At 45.3% G+C, this 17906-nt stretch overlaps 1 protein-coding gene across 1 annotated transcript; it reads right to left on the reverse strand.

Annotated features, from left to right (window-relative positions):
- Positions 1 to 2788: 2788 nt before the first annotated feature.
- POMP (proteasome maturation protein) lies at positions 2789 to 17591 on the reverse strand. Its single transcript, XM_008275217.4, has 6 exons — positions 17398 to 17591; positions 15050 to 15147; positions 14615 to 14675; positions 11035 to 11136; positions 6357 to 6450; positions 2789 to 2962 (listed from the first exon to the last, which is right to left on the reverse strand). Exons 1-6 carry the CDS (start codon positions 17398 to 17400, stop codon positions 2895 to 2897), a joined length of 426 nt encoding a protein of 141 aa, XP_008273439.1. The 5' UTR covers positions 17401 to 17591; the 3' UTR covers positions 2789 to 2894.
- Positions 17592 to 17906: the final 315 nt, after the last annotated feature.

Consider the following 17906-nt stretch of genomic DNA (forward strand, 5'->3'; position numbering starts at 1 on the left):
AAAAGAGAGAAAAGAGAAGCAAAAAGACAGACAGATCTCCCCTCTACTGGTTCACTCGTCAAATGGGCCAAATAATCACGGCTGGGCCTAGTGAAGTCAGGAGCCTGGAACTCAATCTGAGTGTCCCACGAGGGTGGCAGTGACCCAATTACTCGAGCCATCACCTGCTGCTTCCCAAACTGTGCATTAGCAGAAAGACAGAACTGGGAGTGGCACTGGCACTTGAAGCCAGGTACGCCAGTATGGGACATGGGTGTCTCAAGCAGCGTCAGAGCCTGCCCCCCCACCCCCACCCCATGCCATTTCTGAAGTGCTGTTGGTTATAAAGGGGCCTTAACGTTTCAGGTATCCATCAGGATCCCTGGGACTCATAACCCCTGTAATAGAAGACTAATGGACTGAGAGTACTTCTCTGATTGCTCACTGAACAGTCAAAAATCCCAAGAGTAAGAATAGGGTGCCCTGTGTTCAGTGTTTTGGAGAAATGCCTGTGCACCAAAATTACCTGGGGGAAATTTAAAAAAAAAAAAAAAAAATCCCTAGTCTGATGCCCAAAGTTTCTGGAATGGATTTTAAAAACCTCCCCAGGTGACTGACATCCAGATCTGGAAACCCCTGGCCTAAATGAGTGCTTCTCAACCCTCTCTTCTTTTTATTCAAACAGTTGGGGGTAGGCAGTAGCATTAATCCAAATTAATCCAAACACCAAGCTTTATTCTAGGCTAATCCAATCACCTGGGAGCATTTACAACCTTGGCCTGGTCTCAACCCAAGCCAGCAAGGACTTCTAGGAAATCCAGGGAGTATTTTTTTCACATGTTCTTGAATTCTTTGCAGATAAAAATTCGTGAAGTCTACATATCTTTGCGCATGTTGGATTTCTCCGGATTTGGTTTTCTCTGCTAAGCTGACCTCCACCCCCACCTTGGGAACACCCTTCTGAGTATGCCCACTCCATTCTGTGCTTGGGGGTACTCCTGGTCCTAACCAAAGGCCCAGGTTTCACAACAGATCTGGTGGGGCAGTGACCTCACCAGCTGTGCTGGTGCTGGAGACGCTGATCTTGCTTTAGGCGTGCTTTGGAGATCTGCAGTTCTGTCACTTGTTTGCAACTTCCCAATGCAGTTGGAAGCAGCTACTCTGGCATCCTGACCTTTTCATACTTTGGTTGCCCAGATCCTTGCTGTAACAGGGGCCTGTGATTTCAAGTGATCAGATAAGAAAGCTATTGTACAACTGCCTGCCAGAGATAGCTCATTTCCTAACCAACACTCACAGCCTACCCTATCTCCCCTGGTAACTCATCCCAGTTCCCACATTGCTGTGGGTCTTGCTCCCCGTAACACCAACTGTCTGATGCCAGTTACTTAGAGACCCTGACTGCAAGCAATAACATGAACTTCATCTGAGAACACAAGGGCTGCACTGGAGCAGGAAGGAGTCAGTGACTGGCAACCTCCCAACAGCAGACCCCCATTTAACTCTATCCGTTATTTCCTCAGGAAGGAAACTCAGGTGCAGAAGAAACCTCCCATTTCTTCAGCTAAGTGATTCCAGAAACAATTAGTGAACCTCTCATTATTAAATGCGTGAAGTGGGTTGGCAAATGCTGCATTGACAAGGATTATTTTAAGCTTAATAGTAGGAAGCAAAAGAGAAATTTTACAAAATGAATCATTTGGCTCATCTCAAGGCCTGTCAACCTCGTCAACTCTGGTGAGCCACGTGATTCTTCGCTGCAGGAAACAAAATGTGGACTCTGAGGTATTTATTAGTAACTATTTTTTAAGATGTACAAGACTTAGGAGTTTTAAGATCATTTCCCTTTAGTGTCTTTGTTACCTGAACAAAGATCAATGTCCAGTGCCTCACAGGAAGTTCAGCTGCACTCCTTACTTCCACCCACTAGATGCCAGTAGCAGTCCACTCCCAAAGCTGTTCTGCAAAAGTCTCCAGTCACTGTCAAGCATCTCAAATCAGTCACTTACCTGATAAAGAGGCTTCTTTAAAACCCGATCAGCAAAATCTGTATTTTTAGTTACTGAAAGATGACCCATTCATTAATGTTCTAAAAATCTCAAGTTTCATATATCACATTCATAAAGAACATAAGAAAGAGCAATCATGTGGAAGATTTAAGTCAGTTATTATGGAATTTGCTCATAGATGCAGTTTACACACGAATGTTCTAATAGTTTTTAAAAATTAAGCATCTTGGGTTATATAAATTAGTAACAAAAAATGTTTTAACAGTATTGCTTGTAATAAACTAGCAGTTTATACCTTCTGGTTTTTTTTTTTTTTTTCACTTTAAAGACAAGACCAAAATTAACACCTCTGGGTGTATATTTTTCAACCTGAAAGAATCAAACAATAGTTGTCACTCTAAAATAACGTCAACACAGCAAATATTACCTTTTGAATATTAATGGTTTACAGCAAAACAAGACAAAGTGAAGTCTCTTAGACTGGAGTCAATATGAAGTACTGCCACTGAAATCAATTATGAACGCTTTTATGAAAGATGCCCGTAATGAAGTCTGCAGACTTAAATACTGACAATGATTATTCAGAATTAACTTTATGCAACACTTGAACATTGGGCCGAGCTGGAATCTATAGACAGTTTTATAATATTCATGGGCAATCATATTTTAAATGCGCAGAAGACTACTGTTTTAATATAAAAAAGGAGATATAAAATCATTTTAAGTACTTTGAACTGTTCCAAAGCCACAAACCAGAGACCCAAATAACTTCAAAGATACTGAGACTGCTGAGGCAAAAATTCTCAAATGTGTCAGTATTTTTTAATGCTGTATACATCAAATTATAGCAAGAAGACAGGTATAAACAAGATGCAGCTCTTCTGTTTTCATGGACAGAGCACTGAATTACAGTAAACCGAGTTTATGTTCCACCATCAAGTGTGGTTCTCCCATCAGTTCACTTTGTGATGGATCTGAAAGCAAACAGAAACAAACATTTCCAAAGATTCTGAAAAAAATAATAAATTCAATGATTTTCTACTTACATGGAAATCCAGAACAGTCAAAAGTAATCCAAAGTAACAGAAAACAGACTAGGAGTTGCCTGGGGCTGGGCGGTAGCACTGCCTGCGAAGGGATCAAGGAGCTTTCTGGGGGCAGTGAAAACATTCCCCAGCTTGAGCATGCATTAACCCCTGCACTGATTCTATAAGGTGGATACAACATGATATCAACTGTGGTAAGAAAAATCCAAGGCAACAGCGAATATTTTCCGACTACATCTATTTGTGTGGAGACACAGAAAAAGGTCTGCCAGGACACAGCCTAAAGCAGCAGGTAACTGTGGAATGAGGGAAGGGTTAATGACTGAGTTTCTAATGTTGTAAGAATTATATTCTTGGAGCTGGTGCTGTGGCACAGTGGGTTAATTCCCTGGCCTGAAGTGCCAGCATCCCATATGGGCGCTGGTTCAAGACCCGGCTGCTCCACTTCTGATCCAGCTCTCTGCCATGGCCTGGGAAAGCAGTAGAAGATGGCCCAAGTCCTTGGGCCCCCACACAAACGTGGGAGACCCAGAAGAAGCTCCTGGCTCCTGGCTTCAGGTCGGCGAAGCTCCTGCCGTTGCGGCCAAATGGGGAGTGAACCATTGGATGAAAGATCTTTCTCTCTCTCTCTCTCTCTGACTTTCAAATAAATAAATAAATCTTTAAAAAAAAGAATTCTATTCTTACAGAGAATATATTCATTTATGTAACGACAACATCCTTTTAAACTACTTTTAAGCTTCTGACTTACTTTAATAAAGTACACACTTATGAAACACATCATTTTTGATTGATTGTTCTGGTGACAGAACACCACGTGAGCAACGCGCCGGCCTGCAGACTGGAAGGGCGGACTGGAACCTCTTGTCAGCCTCCGCTTACTCATCGTTAAGTGAGGGATTGGAGCGCAGGACAGGCCCTTGCCAGCACCAAGAAAGTCTGCATTTGACTTGCCTTGATCTTCTCCACACATGCTCTTCCCCACCTGGTAAAGTGTGCAGAACTGACCTGGCCAAGCACTTCACCCACAAACAGGCAACAATGTCATCATCTCTGAACTTTAATAGCCTTCAGACAATGTTCAGGTGAACAAATGACACCCTCGTGGACTCACACTGAATTCTGGGTCCAAGGTGCTGAGGAAAACGTGGTCAGCAAGCACTTCACACCCTGACTGTGGCTCCAGCACCTTAGCTGGCACCAGGACACAACAGTTCTGAGACAAAGCCCAGTTCTCAAGAGGCTTACATTTAAGTTGAGGAGGACAAATAGCAAACATAAGAGAAGGATTATGGGAAGAATGAAGGTGAGGTAAAGTGACGCACAACTAGGGACTACTGTCGGTAGAAAAAAGCCACCTTTCAGCTGAGAACTGAACACTGAGGGGAAACACTGCAAGCAGAAAGCACAGTGAACACAAGGCCCTGAGGTGAAGCCACAGTCACCTGCATACTGTACAGTCAGGTCCCACAATGGGGGAACCACCCCCAAGGACAGCACAGTGGCCCCACAGTGATCAAAATCACCTACCCTGGGGAGGGATCTTTCCAGCTAGTGTCTGTCTACCTCACAGATGCAAGGAAAGACAGCCAGGTGCCTAGTGATCTCTCCAAACATGAAATTATACCACATCCACAACCCTGCTGCACAATACTCAAGGGTTTTCATTGCGTCCCGAATAAATTCCAAACTTCTTTTGCTGGTCTGCAGGCCTGAGCTCACGTGTTCCCTGTCTACGTTTCTGACCTCATCTTATTCCCCTCTCTGCACTCCGCTCAACACCCCAGTCCTACGGGTCTTCTCGAAGCGCTCTTATGTGAGGGGCAGACGATTCTCGGCCGGCCTCCCACAGTTCTCATGTCTGCAGAGGCTGGCTGGCTTTGTTCGGGACTCTCTTGAGGGCAGCTTTGAAGTGAGCAGTCTCAGCAGGCAGAGCAGCACGGGAGAGGCAGGTTTACTGCCTGTTCTAAGAGCACTCACGTCCCTCTCTTGTAACGAAATACACCCTACACGCAGGCCTCACCTGCCCTGAAGGAGGTGGGGCTCAGGGAGCCAATGGAAACTCTGGTCATCTGGCTACTGCTCCTGCTTTGAGCAAGAAACTGCTCTTCGACTCCAGGGTCTTGTGTCTGCTGCCAGCAATCCGTGTAACCACAGCAGGCTGGCTCATCAGCCTGTAACTGGAGTAAGACCCCACGCCCTGCGGTTCTTGAGCTATTCTCAGGACGGAGACCCTGAACATGCATCGCTTCTTCTGGCTAAGATATTGCTCCCTCGGCTTGCAGTCCCACTAACCCGTTTACTCTGCACGAACGACCGCACGTGTTCCATTCCCAGAGGCACCGTCTCTCCTAACACAACAGCACCCTTTGTATTCCTCGGGTTTACCACAGTGGATAACCGTGTCTGTTTAACATCTGCCTCTCCCCTGGAAAGCACAGATGCTTGCTGTCTCCTCAGAGCACTCCCCGCCCTGACACGTAAGTACTTGATGAGTAAGTGCTGAGTCTCCCTTCCTTTACAGAAACTTACGGAAGCAGAGTCTCACATGGGCTCATTTGTAGAACTAATTAAAAGTATATGTAAGCATTTACATCCTTCCTAGTTTTATATGAGGTCTAAATTCAATGCAATAAGCTTAGGAATCCCACGTTTTCCTTTACTCAAAAATTCCCTCAGGGAAGACTCTGAAAGAGGAGGCCCTCTAGACTTCTGTTGTGTCCACGGCGTTTCCTTACCGGACATCAGCAGCCAAGCAAAACGAATTAGACTTAATCCTGCTGGGCTGCTCTTTCTCCTGCTCCGCTGGGAGGTAACACACAGAGGCAAGATGGGGCAGGGCTGTATTTGTTTATCTTCCGCAGGACCAAAGAAATAGAGGATGCTGCATGCATTGTTCTTGCTTAAAAGTTATTCATCTCTACATAACCACAGTCATTCCAAGTATTTTGTGAAAAGTGAAAAATTCTTCTTTTTACTCACCGCTCACTTACATTTGGGGGCTATGTTTAAAGAAATCTTTTATCGTATTTGTTCCAGTCACTTTAAAATGAGACTTCTCTCACAAACAAGAATACTGAATATCGTATTAGGAATATCGTATTAGGCTGACATACCAGAGTTGATGCTCAGGACATGAATATATGATGAGCATTACTTCACTGAAATGACTATCTTAGAATATCACAAATAATCTTCACTTTTAAAAAATGGGGAACAGCTGTTGCCATTACATTTTCTCTTACTGTAGATTCTGCTTTATTGGGCTGTTCCCACCTTATATATAACATGAGTTCCATAAAAAGGTCTGAATGATACTTACCATTAAGGATATCTTCAAATCCAATAGTCTCATCATTACCTCTCAAAATATCCAGTGAGAGGTTTGAGCTTGTAAGAAACGGAAGACGCTGAACCTTCGGGAAAAGAATGAAAGGGCAAGGGTAAGGGGAAAAAAATACAAGTACAATCTAATTCCATGTTCTTCATTCTGAGTCACAAAACTAAGTCAAATATCAAGTTACTTTGTGGAGAAAAACACCAGCTCATATTTTAGATACCAAGTTTCAAAATATCTCTCTCTAGGCTAATCCTTTGCCTGCGGCGCAGGCACCCTGGAGTTCTAGTCCCGGTTGAGGGACCGGATTCTGTCCCAGTTGCTCCTCTTCCAGTCCAGCTCTCTGCTGTGGCCTGGGAGTGCAGTGGAGGATGGCCCAGGTCCTTGGGCACCTACACCCACATGGGAGACCAGGAGGAAGCACCTGGCTCCTGGCTTCAGATCAGCACATCGCGCCGGACGTAGCGGCCTCTTGGGGGGGTGAACCAACGGAAAAAGGAAGACCTTTCTCTCTGTCTCTCTCTCTCTCTCACTGTCAACTCTGCCTGTCAAAAAATAAATAAAATATCTCTCAAGGAGCCGGCACCATGTAGGCTAAGCTGTCACTTGCAACACTGGCATCCCATCTCAGAATGCCAGTTCAAGGTCTATCTGCTCCACTTCTGATCCAGCTCCCTGCTAATGCAGCTGGGAAGGCAGCAGCAGATGCCCTCCTGGGTGCTTGGGTCCCTCCACCCATGTGGGAAACCAAGGATAGAATTCCTGGCCCCAGCTTTGGCCTGGAAATTGTGGGTATTTGGTGAGTGAGTCAGCAGATGGAAGATCTGTATTGCTCTGCTGCCCTTCAAATAAACAAATAAATCTTCAAGAAAAAAAAATTCTCAAAGCTCTAGTGAAAATGCCAACACTGTAAAACTGTAGCTTTTATTGACTTAATCTTGCCACATCTACAAATATTTTGAGGCTTTGCTCCTGTCTAGGAAAACCAGAGCACACATCACATAAAACACAAAATCACAGAGCCTAACATTGTATCTCATTTCTGACATACAAGAGATGATCAAATTCCTAAAGAAATTTTGACCCTGGGGCCAGCACTGTGGTATAGTAGGTTAAGCATACTCCTATAGAACCGGCATCCCACATGGGCACTAGTTGGAGTCCCAGCTGTTCCACTTCCAATCCAGCTCTCTGCTATGGCCTGGGATGGCAGAAAAAGATGGCCCAAGTGCTTGGGTCCCTGCACTCGTGTGGGAGACCCGGAAGAAGCTCCTGGCTCCTGGCCTTGGATTGGCCCAGTTCCGGCTATTGTGGCCCTGAGGAGTGAATCAGCAGATCGAAGACCTCTCTCTCTGTCTCTCCCTCCATCTGTAACTCTGCCTCTCAAGTAAATAAATCTTAAAAAAAAAATCCTGACTCAGTGAAAGCACTGTTTTACTTAGTAAACAGCTTAGTTCACTTTGTAGACTGCTTTGAACTGCTTCAAGTAATCAACACACCTCCTGCAGACTGTTATCTACGTACAGGATAATGGACAGAAGCACAGGCTCCGGGAGCAGAAAGATGTGGGTTCAAGTCTGACCTCATCACTTTCCCAGCTCACGGATTGTGCAAGTTACCTGACCCCTCTCAGCCCGCTTCCTCCTCTGTGAAACAAGATACTGTGGGGTGGTGCAGTACATAAGTAGTCACTGGCACATGGCAGCTCCTCGACAAACTTGAACGCACCTAACCAAGTTTCCAGTTTCTCTGTTCTATTAGCTATCCAGCAGTTACAATTGCAGATAATATGGGATATTGCCAGAAGACTACCAAGAGAGCAACGGGTGGTTCAGGATCAAATGGTACTAGCATTTTACAGATAATCACACCTTTAGAACCTAAGCAGGGAGTTATGCTCAGAGTTTCCCCTCATTCCAAAAAAAGGTATCCAGACTAAAGATGTTATTTTCAATAAACATTGGCCTACAGATTTAAATCTTTGCAAGTGTGAAAAAGGGCGGAGGGAGAAGGAAAGTTGGGGGGAGGAAGAAATGAAAAACAGGAGCTTGTAAACTGCACCAGACGCAAGGGGTCTGGCAGGTGGTATCAGAGGTGCCGCCCAGAGAAGGTGTCACGTGCAGGGAAGACAAATGGGCATGGGGTGCAGCAGGCCAGATGCTGCTTGGGATGCCCTCATCCCCTATTGCACTGCTGGGTTTGAGTCCTGGCTCCGCTCCGGGTCCCAGCTTCCTGCTCATGAAAACCCTCGGGAGGCAAACAGGTAATGACTCCATTACTTGAGTCCCTGCTACCCATGTGGGAGGCAGACTGAGTTCCAGGCTCCTGGCTTTGGCTTGGCTGAGTTCAGCTGCTGCAGGCATTTGGGGAGGGAATCAGTGGGTGGGAGCTTGCTTACTCTCCCTCTCTCGCTCTCATTCTCAGCCTTTCAAACAAACAAACAAGCAGGAGGAGCAAAAACGATTATACATCTCAACAAGCAAGAACTGCAAAAGTACAGGGATCCAGGGATCAAGAGAAAAGGCTCAGAATTCCGGGCAAAGATTTTTGGATCACATGGGATTAAAACTTAGGTCCAAAATATGAGCAATACGCAGCTGAAATCCAAGCGACAGGAAATCAAAGGGGAAGCTGACAATTCTGTGCCACGCGTGTCATTTCATTTCTTCTTCAGAATAACCCCATGCTGTTCTTACTGCTCTCTCCACTTCACATTAAGAACAAGGAAAAAACACGAGGTTTGGAAAGGTCTCTTAACTCACGTGAATTTTTAAGACCGGATGTTGGAGCCAAGATTCAGGCCCAGGTTATTTTGACTTAAAGCTTCGTGCTTTTTAGAGCTTTTTCTTGGAGGAAATAAAGTAGCTTTCAGAAGGATTTAGTCAATACAATTAACGACACTAATGGAATTTACTGAAAGAATTTTAACTAAGTCAGAGAAAGGAATCCACACTAGTAGCAAACATGTGCAAAATAAAGAGGTGAAAGAACATAATCAGGAAATGTCAAGTAGTTTAGCAGGGTACGGAATATGGTGGGAAGGAAGAAGCCAATTTAAAAACACCAACTGTTAAGGAGTTGCCTTTTATTTTAATGGCAAAATGGGAGAGTGACTTGATCAAATTTCTGTTTTACAAAGATTATTTCCACTACAGAGTGTGAACCATGAAGCTGGAAGGGTAAGTGTTAAAATAATCTAAACGAAGCACACCAGGGGTGAGAACCAATGTTAAAATCAAATAACTAACCAGATATTTAGGCTTGGGGGAGGGAGTGGGCTGGGACAAGGTACTGGGTAAGAACCAAGATGAACAGTCCCCCCTCTGCCTCAGGCAGAACCTATCCGCACGTGGTAAGGAGTATGTGAGCAGTGAGTTACTCTGTACTATGCAGTCAGATGTGAGGTGCCTGTGGAACCTCCCTTAGGAAAAGCCTCTAGGTTTGCCGCTCCTGAGGATTTTAACTGGGGAAACAGCAGCATATAAATGCTAATGACTACAGCTGTATGAACAGGAAGGAAACAGGGAGGGAAGGGGACAAGGAACCTTCAGAGACACCTGATAATGAAGTTCAGAAGGACAGCGGACATCAGGAAAAGTGTTTCCAAAGCCAAGGAAGAAGGCAGGCGCTCAATTAGTGCCAAGTGCTGCAGAGAAACCAAGTAAAGCAAGCAGGGAAAGTCTTTACTAGTTAGAAGCAGCTTCCTTGGTGTGACTGATGCGAGCCAGAACACAATGGGTAGAATGAAAAAGGGGTGAAGGACAATAGAACAATGAAAGAAGCTGCTAGCAGGGATTCAGGTTTGATACAATTCTTGTTTTGCTTGAAAAGACTGTAAGTTTCAAAGACACAGAAATGCTGCTGCTGAGACAGAGCAAGAGGGAGGTGCTGAAGGTATCCCTGAAGCACGCGATATGGCAGAAGCCAGAGCACAGGGCTGGGGATGATTCTCACACACTTGGGGAGACACACTTAGTCCTTCACCACAGATATAGTCAGCTATACAGATTACACACTCGGCACCTCTACTTGTACCCTGAGAGTCATCGCAAGTTCAGTGGAACCCACAAAGAGCAGAAAAACACGAGGGCTGCTACTTGAGAAGCCAGCATCCTATATCGGAGTGCCACTTTGAGTCCCAGTAGCTCCACTCCTGATCCAGCTTCCTGCTAATGTGACTGGGAAAGCAGCAGAATACGGCCCAAGTACTTGGGCCCCTGCACCCACATACAGATGTGATTCCTGGCTCCTGGCTTCATCGTGGCTTTGAACCAGCCACTGCAGCCATCTGGGCTAAAAACCAGCAGAAGGGAGATTTTCTTTGTCTCCCCCCTCACCCTCGTCATTTTGCTGCCTTTCAAACAAGTAAATATATCTTTAAAAGAAATCCTCAATAAAATATGAAGATCTCCTTAAAAAAAAAAAGGCAGAAAAACATGAAAATAGATAGATATTTTTAGATACTGAACCAAAAATTAGAGTTTTCCATTTAGTGACTTTTTCCTCCATGAAGAATCATGGTCACACCCTAAAAAGGGGGAAAGGAGAACAGCTGCATGGGAGCTGAGGGAAGGCTTGAATAGCTGTTATGACATGGAAAAGTCCTTATGACCACAGGATACCAACACCCTGAACACGTGCATAACTGAGTCCACACACTCACCTGCTGCACGGCCTTGAATTCCATTTGTAGTTTCAGTGGAGCAAACAGACCCTGGATGTTTCTCAGTGTGGAAAAGTTCATTTTATCTTGGTTGAGCTGGAACTACAAATGACAATGTAACTTTATAATGTTCAGCTTTCATAGTTGGCAGTGATACATGTATAACACAATACTTACTTAAAGGATTTTTATACCAATAACAAAGTACCCAACTTTTGACACATTTTAGAACACATGCATATATTTGAAACAGCAATAGCAGTATACTTCCAGTGTAAAATGACTAAATTTTAGATTCATAAAACTATAGTGTATTGGCCGGCACCGCGGCTCACTAGGCTAATCCTCCACCTAGCGGTGCCGGCACACCGGGTTCTAGTCCCAGTCGAGGTGCCGGATTCTGCCGGCCGCAGCGCACTGGCCACGGCAGCCATTGGAGGGTGAACCAACGGCTAAAAGGAAGACCTTTCTCTCTCTCTCACTGTCCACTCTGCCTGTCAAAAAAAAACTATAGTGTATTACATATTACAAGTGTATTTACAAGGCATATTCATTATTTAAGTAACTTTGAATAGAAGCACTGCAAAGCAAGTAGAGAAAAGGCATAAATAATTTGGAATGCAGAAAATATAACATGCACTAATAAAAATTGTGAATTACTGAGTATGAAAGTGCTGGGGCATAGCTAGTTAAGCTGGGACCTGCAGTGCCGGCATCCCATATGGGATCTAGTCCTGGATGTGCTACTTCTGATCTAGCTCCCTATTAATGTGCCTGGGAAAGCAGCAGAAGACATCCCAAGTGCTTGGGCCCCTACACCCACGTGGGAGACCCAGTGAAGCTCCAAGATCTTGGCTTTGGCCTGGCCCAGCCCCAGCCATTGCAGTCATTGGGGGAGTGAACCAACAGATGGAAGATATCTCTCTCTCTGAATACATTCACCTTTTAATGTGATATTAAAACCACAATTATCAACCAACATACAAATTCATAGAACATGCAGAATTAGGCTCTGTGGCAAAATACAAAACAGACCAAGGGGCCGGTACCATGCTCACTTGGTTAATCCTCCGCCTGCAGCACCGGCATCCCATATGGGCACCGGGTTCTAGTCCTGGTTGCTCCTCTTCCAGTCCAGCTCTCTGCTGTGGCCCGGGAGGGTAGTAGAGGATGGCCCAGGTATTTGGGCCCCTGTACCCGCACAGGAGACCAGGAAGAAGCACCTGGCTCCTGGCTTCAGATCAGTGCAGCACCAGCAGTAGCGGCCATTTGATTTGGGGAGTGAACCAACGTAAGGAAGACCTTTCTCTCTCTCACTGTCTATAACTCTACCTATCAAACACACACACACACACACACACACACACACAAAACACAAACCCAGACCTACTGGTCTACCCTAGAGGAGGTTACAACGCCGTGAGAAAAACATTACATATAGGTCAGGGTTTCTCAACTTTTGGCAACACTGACATTTTAAGCCAGGCAATTCTTTGTTTGGGTTGGGGGCTGTCCTGCGCATTTTAGGGCGTTCGGAGGTATCTCTGGTATCTACTCAATCATTACTGGTATTAACATCCCACCCGAGTCACACCACTTGTGATAATCAAAAATGTCTCCAGCCATTGCAGCTTCTTACATACGAAGTCAGGTTCATCTTCCTACAAATGTGTAACTTGCTGTATCTGGACCCAGATGCAGAACTTCACACTCACCCCTATAACTTTTTCTGAAAGTTTCACCTTGGCCTATTGGTCCATTTTGTCATCAGCAACACAGTTCAATTATTCCTCGAAATGAACTACTAGGCTTTTCCCCAAAAAACCTCACTTATATTTCTGATGCTCTCCTCAAGTCTTTCCTAGTAGTCACCCTGCTCTCTGAGACATGTAGAGGCTCAAGACCCCTACCTAAACACTCCCTGTAAACCAACAATTCCTTAGTCACCACTCAGCACAGCTGTCAAGCAAATCATTCTGCTCTGCAGCCCTCTCAGTCAGCCCACAATCCGCCCCTTATCATCATGCTTACCCTGTCAGATCACTCCTCCCCTTGATGAACTCATGTGGTAATTTGATAAAAGAGTGAATTAAGACTACCGTTTTTTAAGCTCACTTAGGTGCTGGAAATCACCACTTACTTTAGTAAACAGTCACGGTCACCTCCTTAGTAACCCACTAAGAACACTGCCAGGAACCAATGCCACCACAGATAATCTACATTTTTTCAGTTGTATCCCTTTTAGAAATGTGGACTATTTCTCCACCTTCCTCAGAGGTGATCAGCATGGTTTTAAAATCATACGTGCTCATATTCATATGCATGTAAATCTCCTCTGAGCCTGAAACCTGAATGCAATTAAAGCAAACTAAGAGCTCCTTGATTTTCTTATCTGAACCACAACTGCATAATTACATCATGTATTCTACTCTTTCTTATAGAAAAGTATTTCCTTTTGCTAAAAAGGCAAAAACAAAACAAAACAAAGACCCCAACAATAAAAACAACAGAAAACAGCCTTGACAATATTTCAGTTACCTGGGTCACATTTTGCCATCTTTCTGTAGTGATCTACTCCTTCTTCTTGCCCTAAACATACTCTAAAACATTTAATTTGCCTTTGGAACATCTACATTTATTATCTCCTATGAGTGGGAGTGGCTTCTGAGTACACACCTGGTAAATACTGGCCTTAAACTGTTCCAACGTCCCCTCCTCTACAAAGCCCTCCAAAGGCCCAACGCATGGGTGGCTGCCCCATTCCTGGCCCTCTTCAGCACATTATGAAGTCTCTTCTCAACTGCTTGTCTTCCCTATTTTTTTTTTTTTTTTTTTTTGACAGGCAGAGTGGACAGTGAGAGAGAGAGACAGAGAGAAAGGTCTTCCTTTGCCGTTGGTTCACCCTCCAATGGCCGCCGTGGCCGGCGCACCGCGCTGATCCGATGGCAGGAGCCAGGAGCCAGGTGCTTTTCCTGGTCTCCCAAGCACCTGGGCCATCCTCCACTGCACTCCCTGGCCACAGCAGAGAGCTGGCCTGGAAGAGGGGCAACCGGGACAGAATCCGGCGCCCCAACCGGGACTAGAACCCGGTGTGCCGGCGCCGCTAGGCAGAGGATTAGCCTAGTGAGCCGCGGCGCCGGCCTGTCTTCCCTACTAAAATGTATATTCCATAAGGAAGGGATTATGTCACATCTGTGCACCTACTGTGCCTGGTGGATATATTCCTTACTAACTTTGAGAGGCACAACCTGAGAAAGAGTTCAAGGCTAGAGATACGGCTTTGGAGATCAACAGTAAAAGTATCAAGGGAAAAATGCATAAGAAAACACAAGTATCAGATGAGAAAATTATTCTGAGAGGAATTGAGAGGTGGACCAATCTTTAGAGATGTACATAAAAAAGATAGGAAAGGATGCATAGAAAGGGACTTTTAGTAAAACAGTATAATAATTTGAAAGCCTACCCTATAAGGAGGTGGAAAATAAGACCTCATATTCTTCACAGTCAAAGCTTTAGCAGCAGAATTGTTTTACTAAAATGAAACCATCCAAGTATCAATAAAAATAGGCAACATACTTACATTTTTTTCTGATAATTCAAGAGGGTGACTGGGCAAAAGTTCATTTTTCACACAAGAAAAGCTGGAAAAAAAAAAAAAAAGAGACAGTAAATATCACAGTACTAAGATCAAAACCGTACACATCAAGGGTCTGACCAGAACGCCAGGATGCGAGCCAGCTACTCGGGTGGGATGAAACTGCTCTGTACTGCAGCTGTGGAGACAGTTCCAGGAATTCACACGACTACACACCAAACTATCCTATCCTGGAACGACCAGCTTCTTCCACCGCAGGAAACAGCCCGGACTCTTTCCTAGCCCATGCTGTTACTGTTTACCACGTCCCAGATCACACACACACTTACGGTACAGCAAAGTATTTAAAGAATATTATAAAGTATGTTTCACAGACGCATTTCACTCTAACAAAGCTGAAGTCACAATTTCTCCACATACCCTTTCCGAAGAAGATCGTGACTTTCAAAGGGCCCACTCGCTGAAAGTTCAGTGACTGGAATACTGTCCTTCAGCTGAGATCCAAGTCCTCTGGCATTCTACAACACAAATAAAAAAAACACTATTATTAAACACAAAACAGATACTAAGCACACATACACTGAACACTGACAGAAAAAAAAAAAAAAACACTGTTTAAGCAGTAGAAGGAAAAGATAAGGTCTCTGCCCTCAAAGAGCCTATAGGCAAATAATTACAGGCTTTGAGCATTACTGCAGAGGGGCATGTGTGGTGTAAGAACCAAATTTCGGGGTGGAGAGGACTCCTGGACTGCCAAACTGAAAGGCATTCCAAGAAAAGAAATAACAATATGCATAAAAGTATGAAAATATTAGTTCTCCCTCAGCATCCATGGGAGATTGTTTCCAGGACTCCTTTCAACTACCAAGCTCTACAGATGCTCAAGTCTCTAATATAAAAAGGTGCACTATTTCCAAGTAACCTATCCATATCCTCCCCTAACCTTTAAAACCATCTCAAGATTACTTATAATACTTAATACAATGTAAATAGTTGTTATATAACATCGTTTAGGAAATAATGACAAAGGAAAAAAAAAGTCTGTACATATTCTGTACTGTACAGACATAATTTTTTTCCCCTAATATTTCTGACCCAGCATTGGCTGAATTTGAGGATGCAGAACCTGGGGACATGGAGGGTCAACTGTGTAAGAGAACAAGCTACAAGTAGTCTGGAATGACTGGCCAAATATCTGGATGAATGGGGCAGAAGTAAGGGCTGAGAATATGAAAAAACGGTAAGCCTCAGATGCACAGAAATTTGGGTCTTATGCAATTGAGTCTCAGAAGGGTTACGTTATGATCATGTTTGCTTTCACTGGCAACAATGCTCCCTTAGGTTGGGATGTTTAACAAAGAAGGAAAAGGTTGAGGACTGAATCCTGGGGAATATCATTCCTACGGACAAAGAAAGAGCCAAAGAAATGGGATTAACAACAGCCAGAATAGCTAGAAAAGAGAGGTCATAGAAGCAAAGAAAAAGGGGGACTTTCAGGAAGTCTTTAGCTTCTATAAGAGGCAAGCACTAACTATAAAAAATGAATTTATCTAATCAGGATAGGATAAAACAAAATAAAATCTGATTTGCAGGGAATTACACTGATGCATAATCAACTACACTTCTGCACTATAAAACTTGCAATCACCAAATACTTACTGGGCACCTTTTATGTATTAAGTAACCTGCTAGGTGCTGAGAACATGTCTACTTCCCAAGGGCTTAATCTAATAAAAACAAGGTTAAATAAAATGTAGTGTGACACAGGTAAAACACAGGATGCTGACCTTAAATCACGACTTTTCAAGTACAATAACCCTGCAATTTTGCGGAAAAACGTGACATAGCTACAGGCAGTTGGTTATTGAGTCTGATATACTATGCTGGGCGAGCTAAGAAGCCAACATCTTTATTCATTTCATGACTCACACGTATTTTATTTGGCCAGATATTTTATCTGGTCCAGACTCTCACAAATGGAGGATTCCAACAGCAGTCTAGGAGGTCCTGCTATCTTACACTCACTCATTTTCCAGGTCTGCGCAGCAAGGCTTCCTAAAACACAGCGCCCCTTCCACTAACAACTACTACAGAACTTTTCATTCATTCACCAATGTCTGCAGGATAAAGCCCAGAATCCTTAGCCCAGAATCGAAGGACTTGAACAACAGGTTCCAACTCCCCCCCTACAAGCAGTCATGGTGGATTAGGAAAAGACCCTGGCAAACTAGGAGTAACTCTGATTCCCACCCCTCTCCCCCCCACCTTGCATACTCTCATAGATGTTTGTGGAGTAAAACCGGGTTATACAAATGCGCTCTACAATTGTGGTTATCAACCAGCTACAAGGGCCGGGGATGTGGGCGGGGGCCGTGGCTTGCAGACCCCGGGCTAGCGGAGGTTTTCCCATCAGGGACGGTGTAGTCTGCGGCGCCACCCCCACGGAACGTTCCTGCTCCGCGTACCCACCACGGGGAAGGGCCCTGGGCATGCTGGGAAGGCGCAAACTAAGCGAAAAGTCGGACAGGGAGAAGGGACAGGATAAAGCCCAATCGCTGCTTCCAACACTAGCGTCAGACCCGGGCCCGGCGACGGCCACCATCCGCCCCAACCCCGTGACTCGACAGATTCTCATGGCTTCCGAGGCCGGCCTCATCCCCACGCTACCGCCGCCACTACCGCGGGACAGGCTGAGGGGAGCGATCCGTTGCTGCCTGGCCATTCTCCCGGGGGCGCCTGGCCCTCGGGCTGCCCAGGCACTCACTCACCATCTTCAACCCGCTCAGCGACGAGCCTCAGCCCCGTGACGGTCAGCCTGCCCCAGCGCTCACTTCCGTTTCCGGGGGCCGCCCCGCTACATCCGCCGGAAGTGCGTCCGTCCGGGCGAGGAAGGAAGAAGGGCGCGGGGTGCGGGGAGGGAGTCGCGCGGGGCCTAGGCTCCCACGCTTGCTGTCCCGAGGGAGCAAGGGCCAAGGGCGCAGTAGGGTGTGGGCTGGGAGGAGGGCGGGTTCGGGACGAGACGTGCGGCGGGGAGGGAAGACGCGGACTCCGCTTTATTAATAGCCATTGCCGTTTGCACAGGGTAAATGCGGTCTAGGTGGGTTGAGTGATTTGCCTGAGGTCGTTCATCTAGAGTGCCGGAAGCAGAATACAAGATTTTTATTTATTTTTAAACATATATCGAAGGCCTGTGTTCAGAACACTCTGATGAGGCCAAAGAATCAGGCTGATGTCCCTGGGCTAGAGGAAGGGGCCGCGGGGACGGGGCGGGGGGGGG

This window comes from Oryctolagus cuniculus, chromosome 9 (assembly GCF_964237555.1).
Source record: "Oryctolagus cuniculus chromosome 9, mOryCun1.1, whole genome shotgun sequence".
NCBI classification, from domain to species: domain Eukaryota; kingdom Metazoa; phylum Chordata; class Mammalia; order Lagomorpha; family Leporidae; genus Oryctolagus; species Oryctolagus cuniculus.

Bases quoted from the DNA above. Each gene is read 5' to 3' on its own strand.
- POMP (XM_008275217.4), bottom strand. The intron at 11,137-14,614 runs GTAAGTATGTTG...TGTCATTTGTAG, and splicing joins TTGAATTATCAGAAAAAAAT to TTCCAGCTCAACCAAGATAA. The intron at 2,963-6,356 runs GTAAGTATCATT...GTTTGCTTTCAG, and splicing joins ATTTGAAGATATCCTTAATG to ATCCATCACAAAGTGAACTG.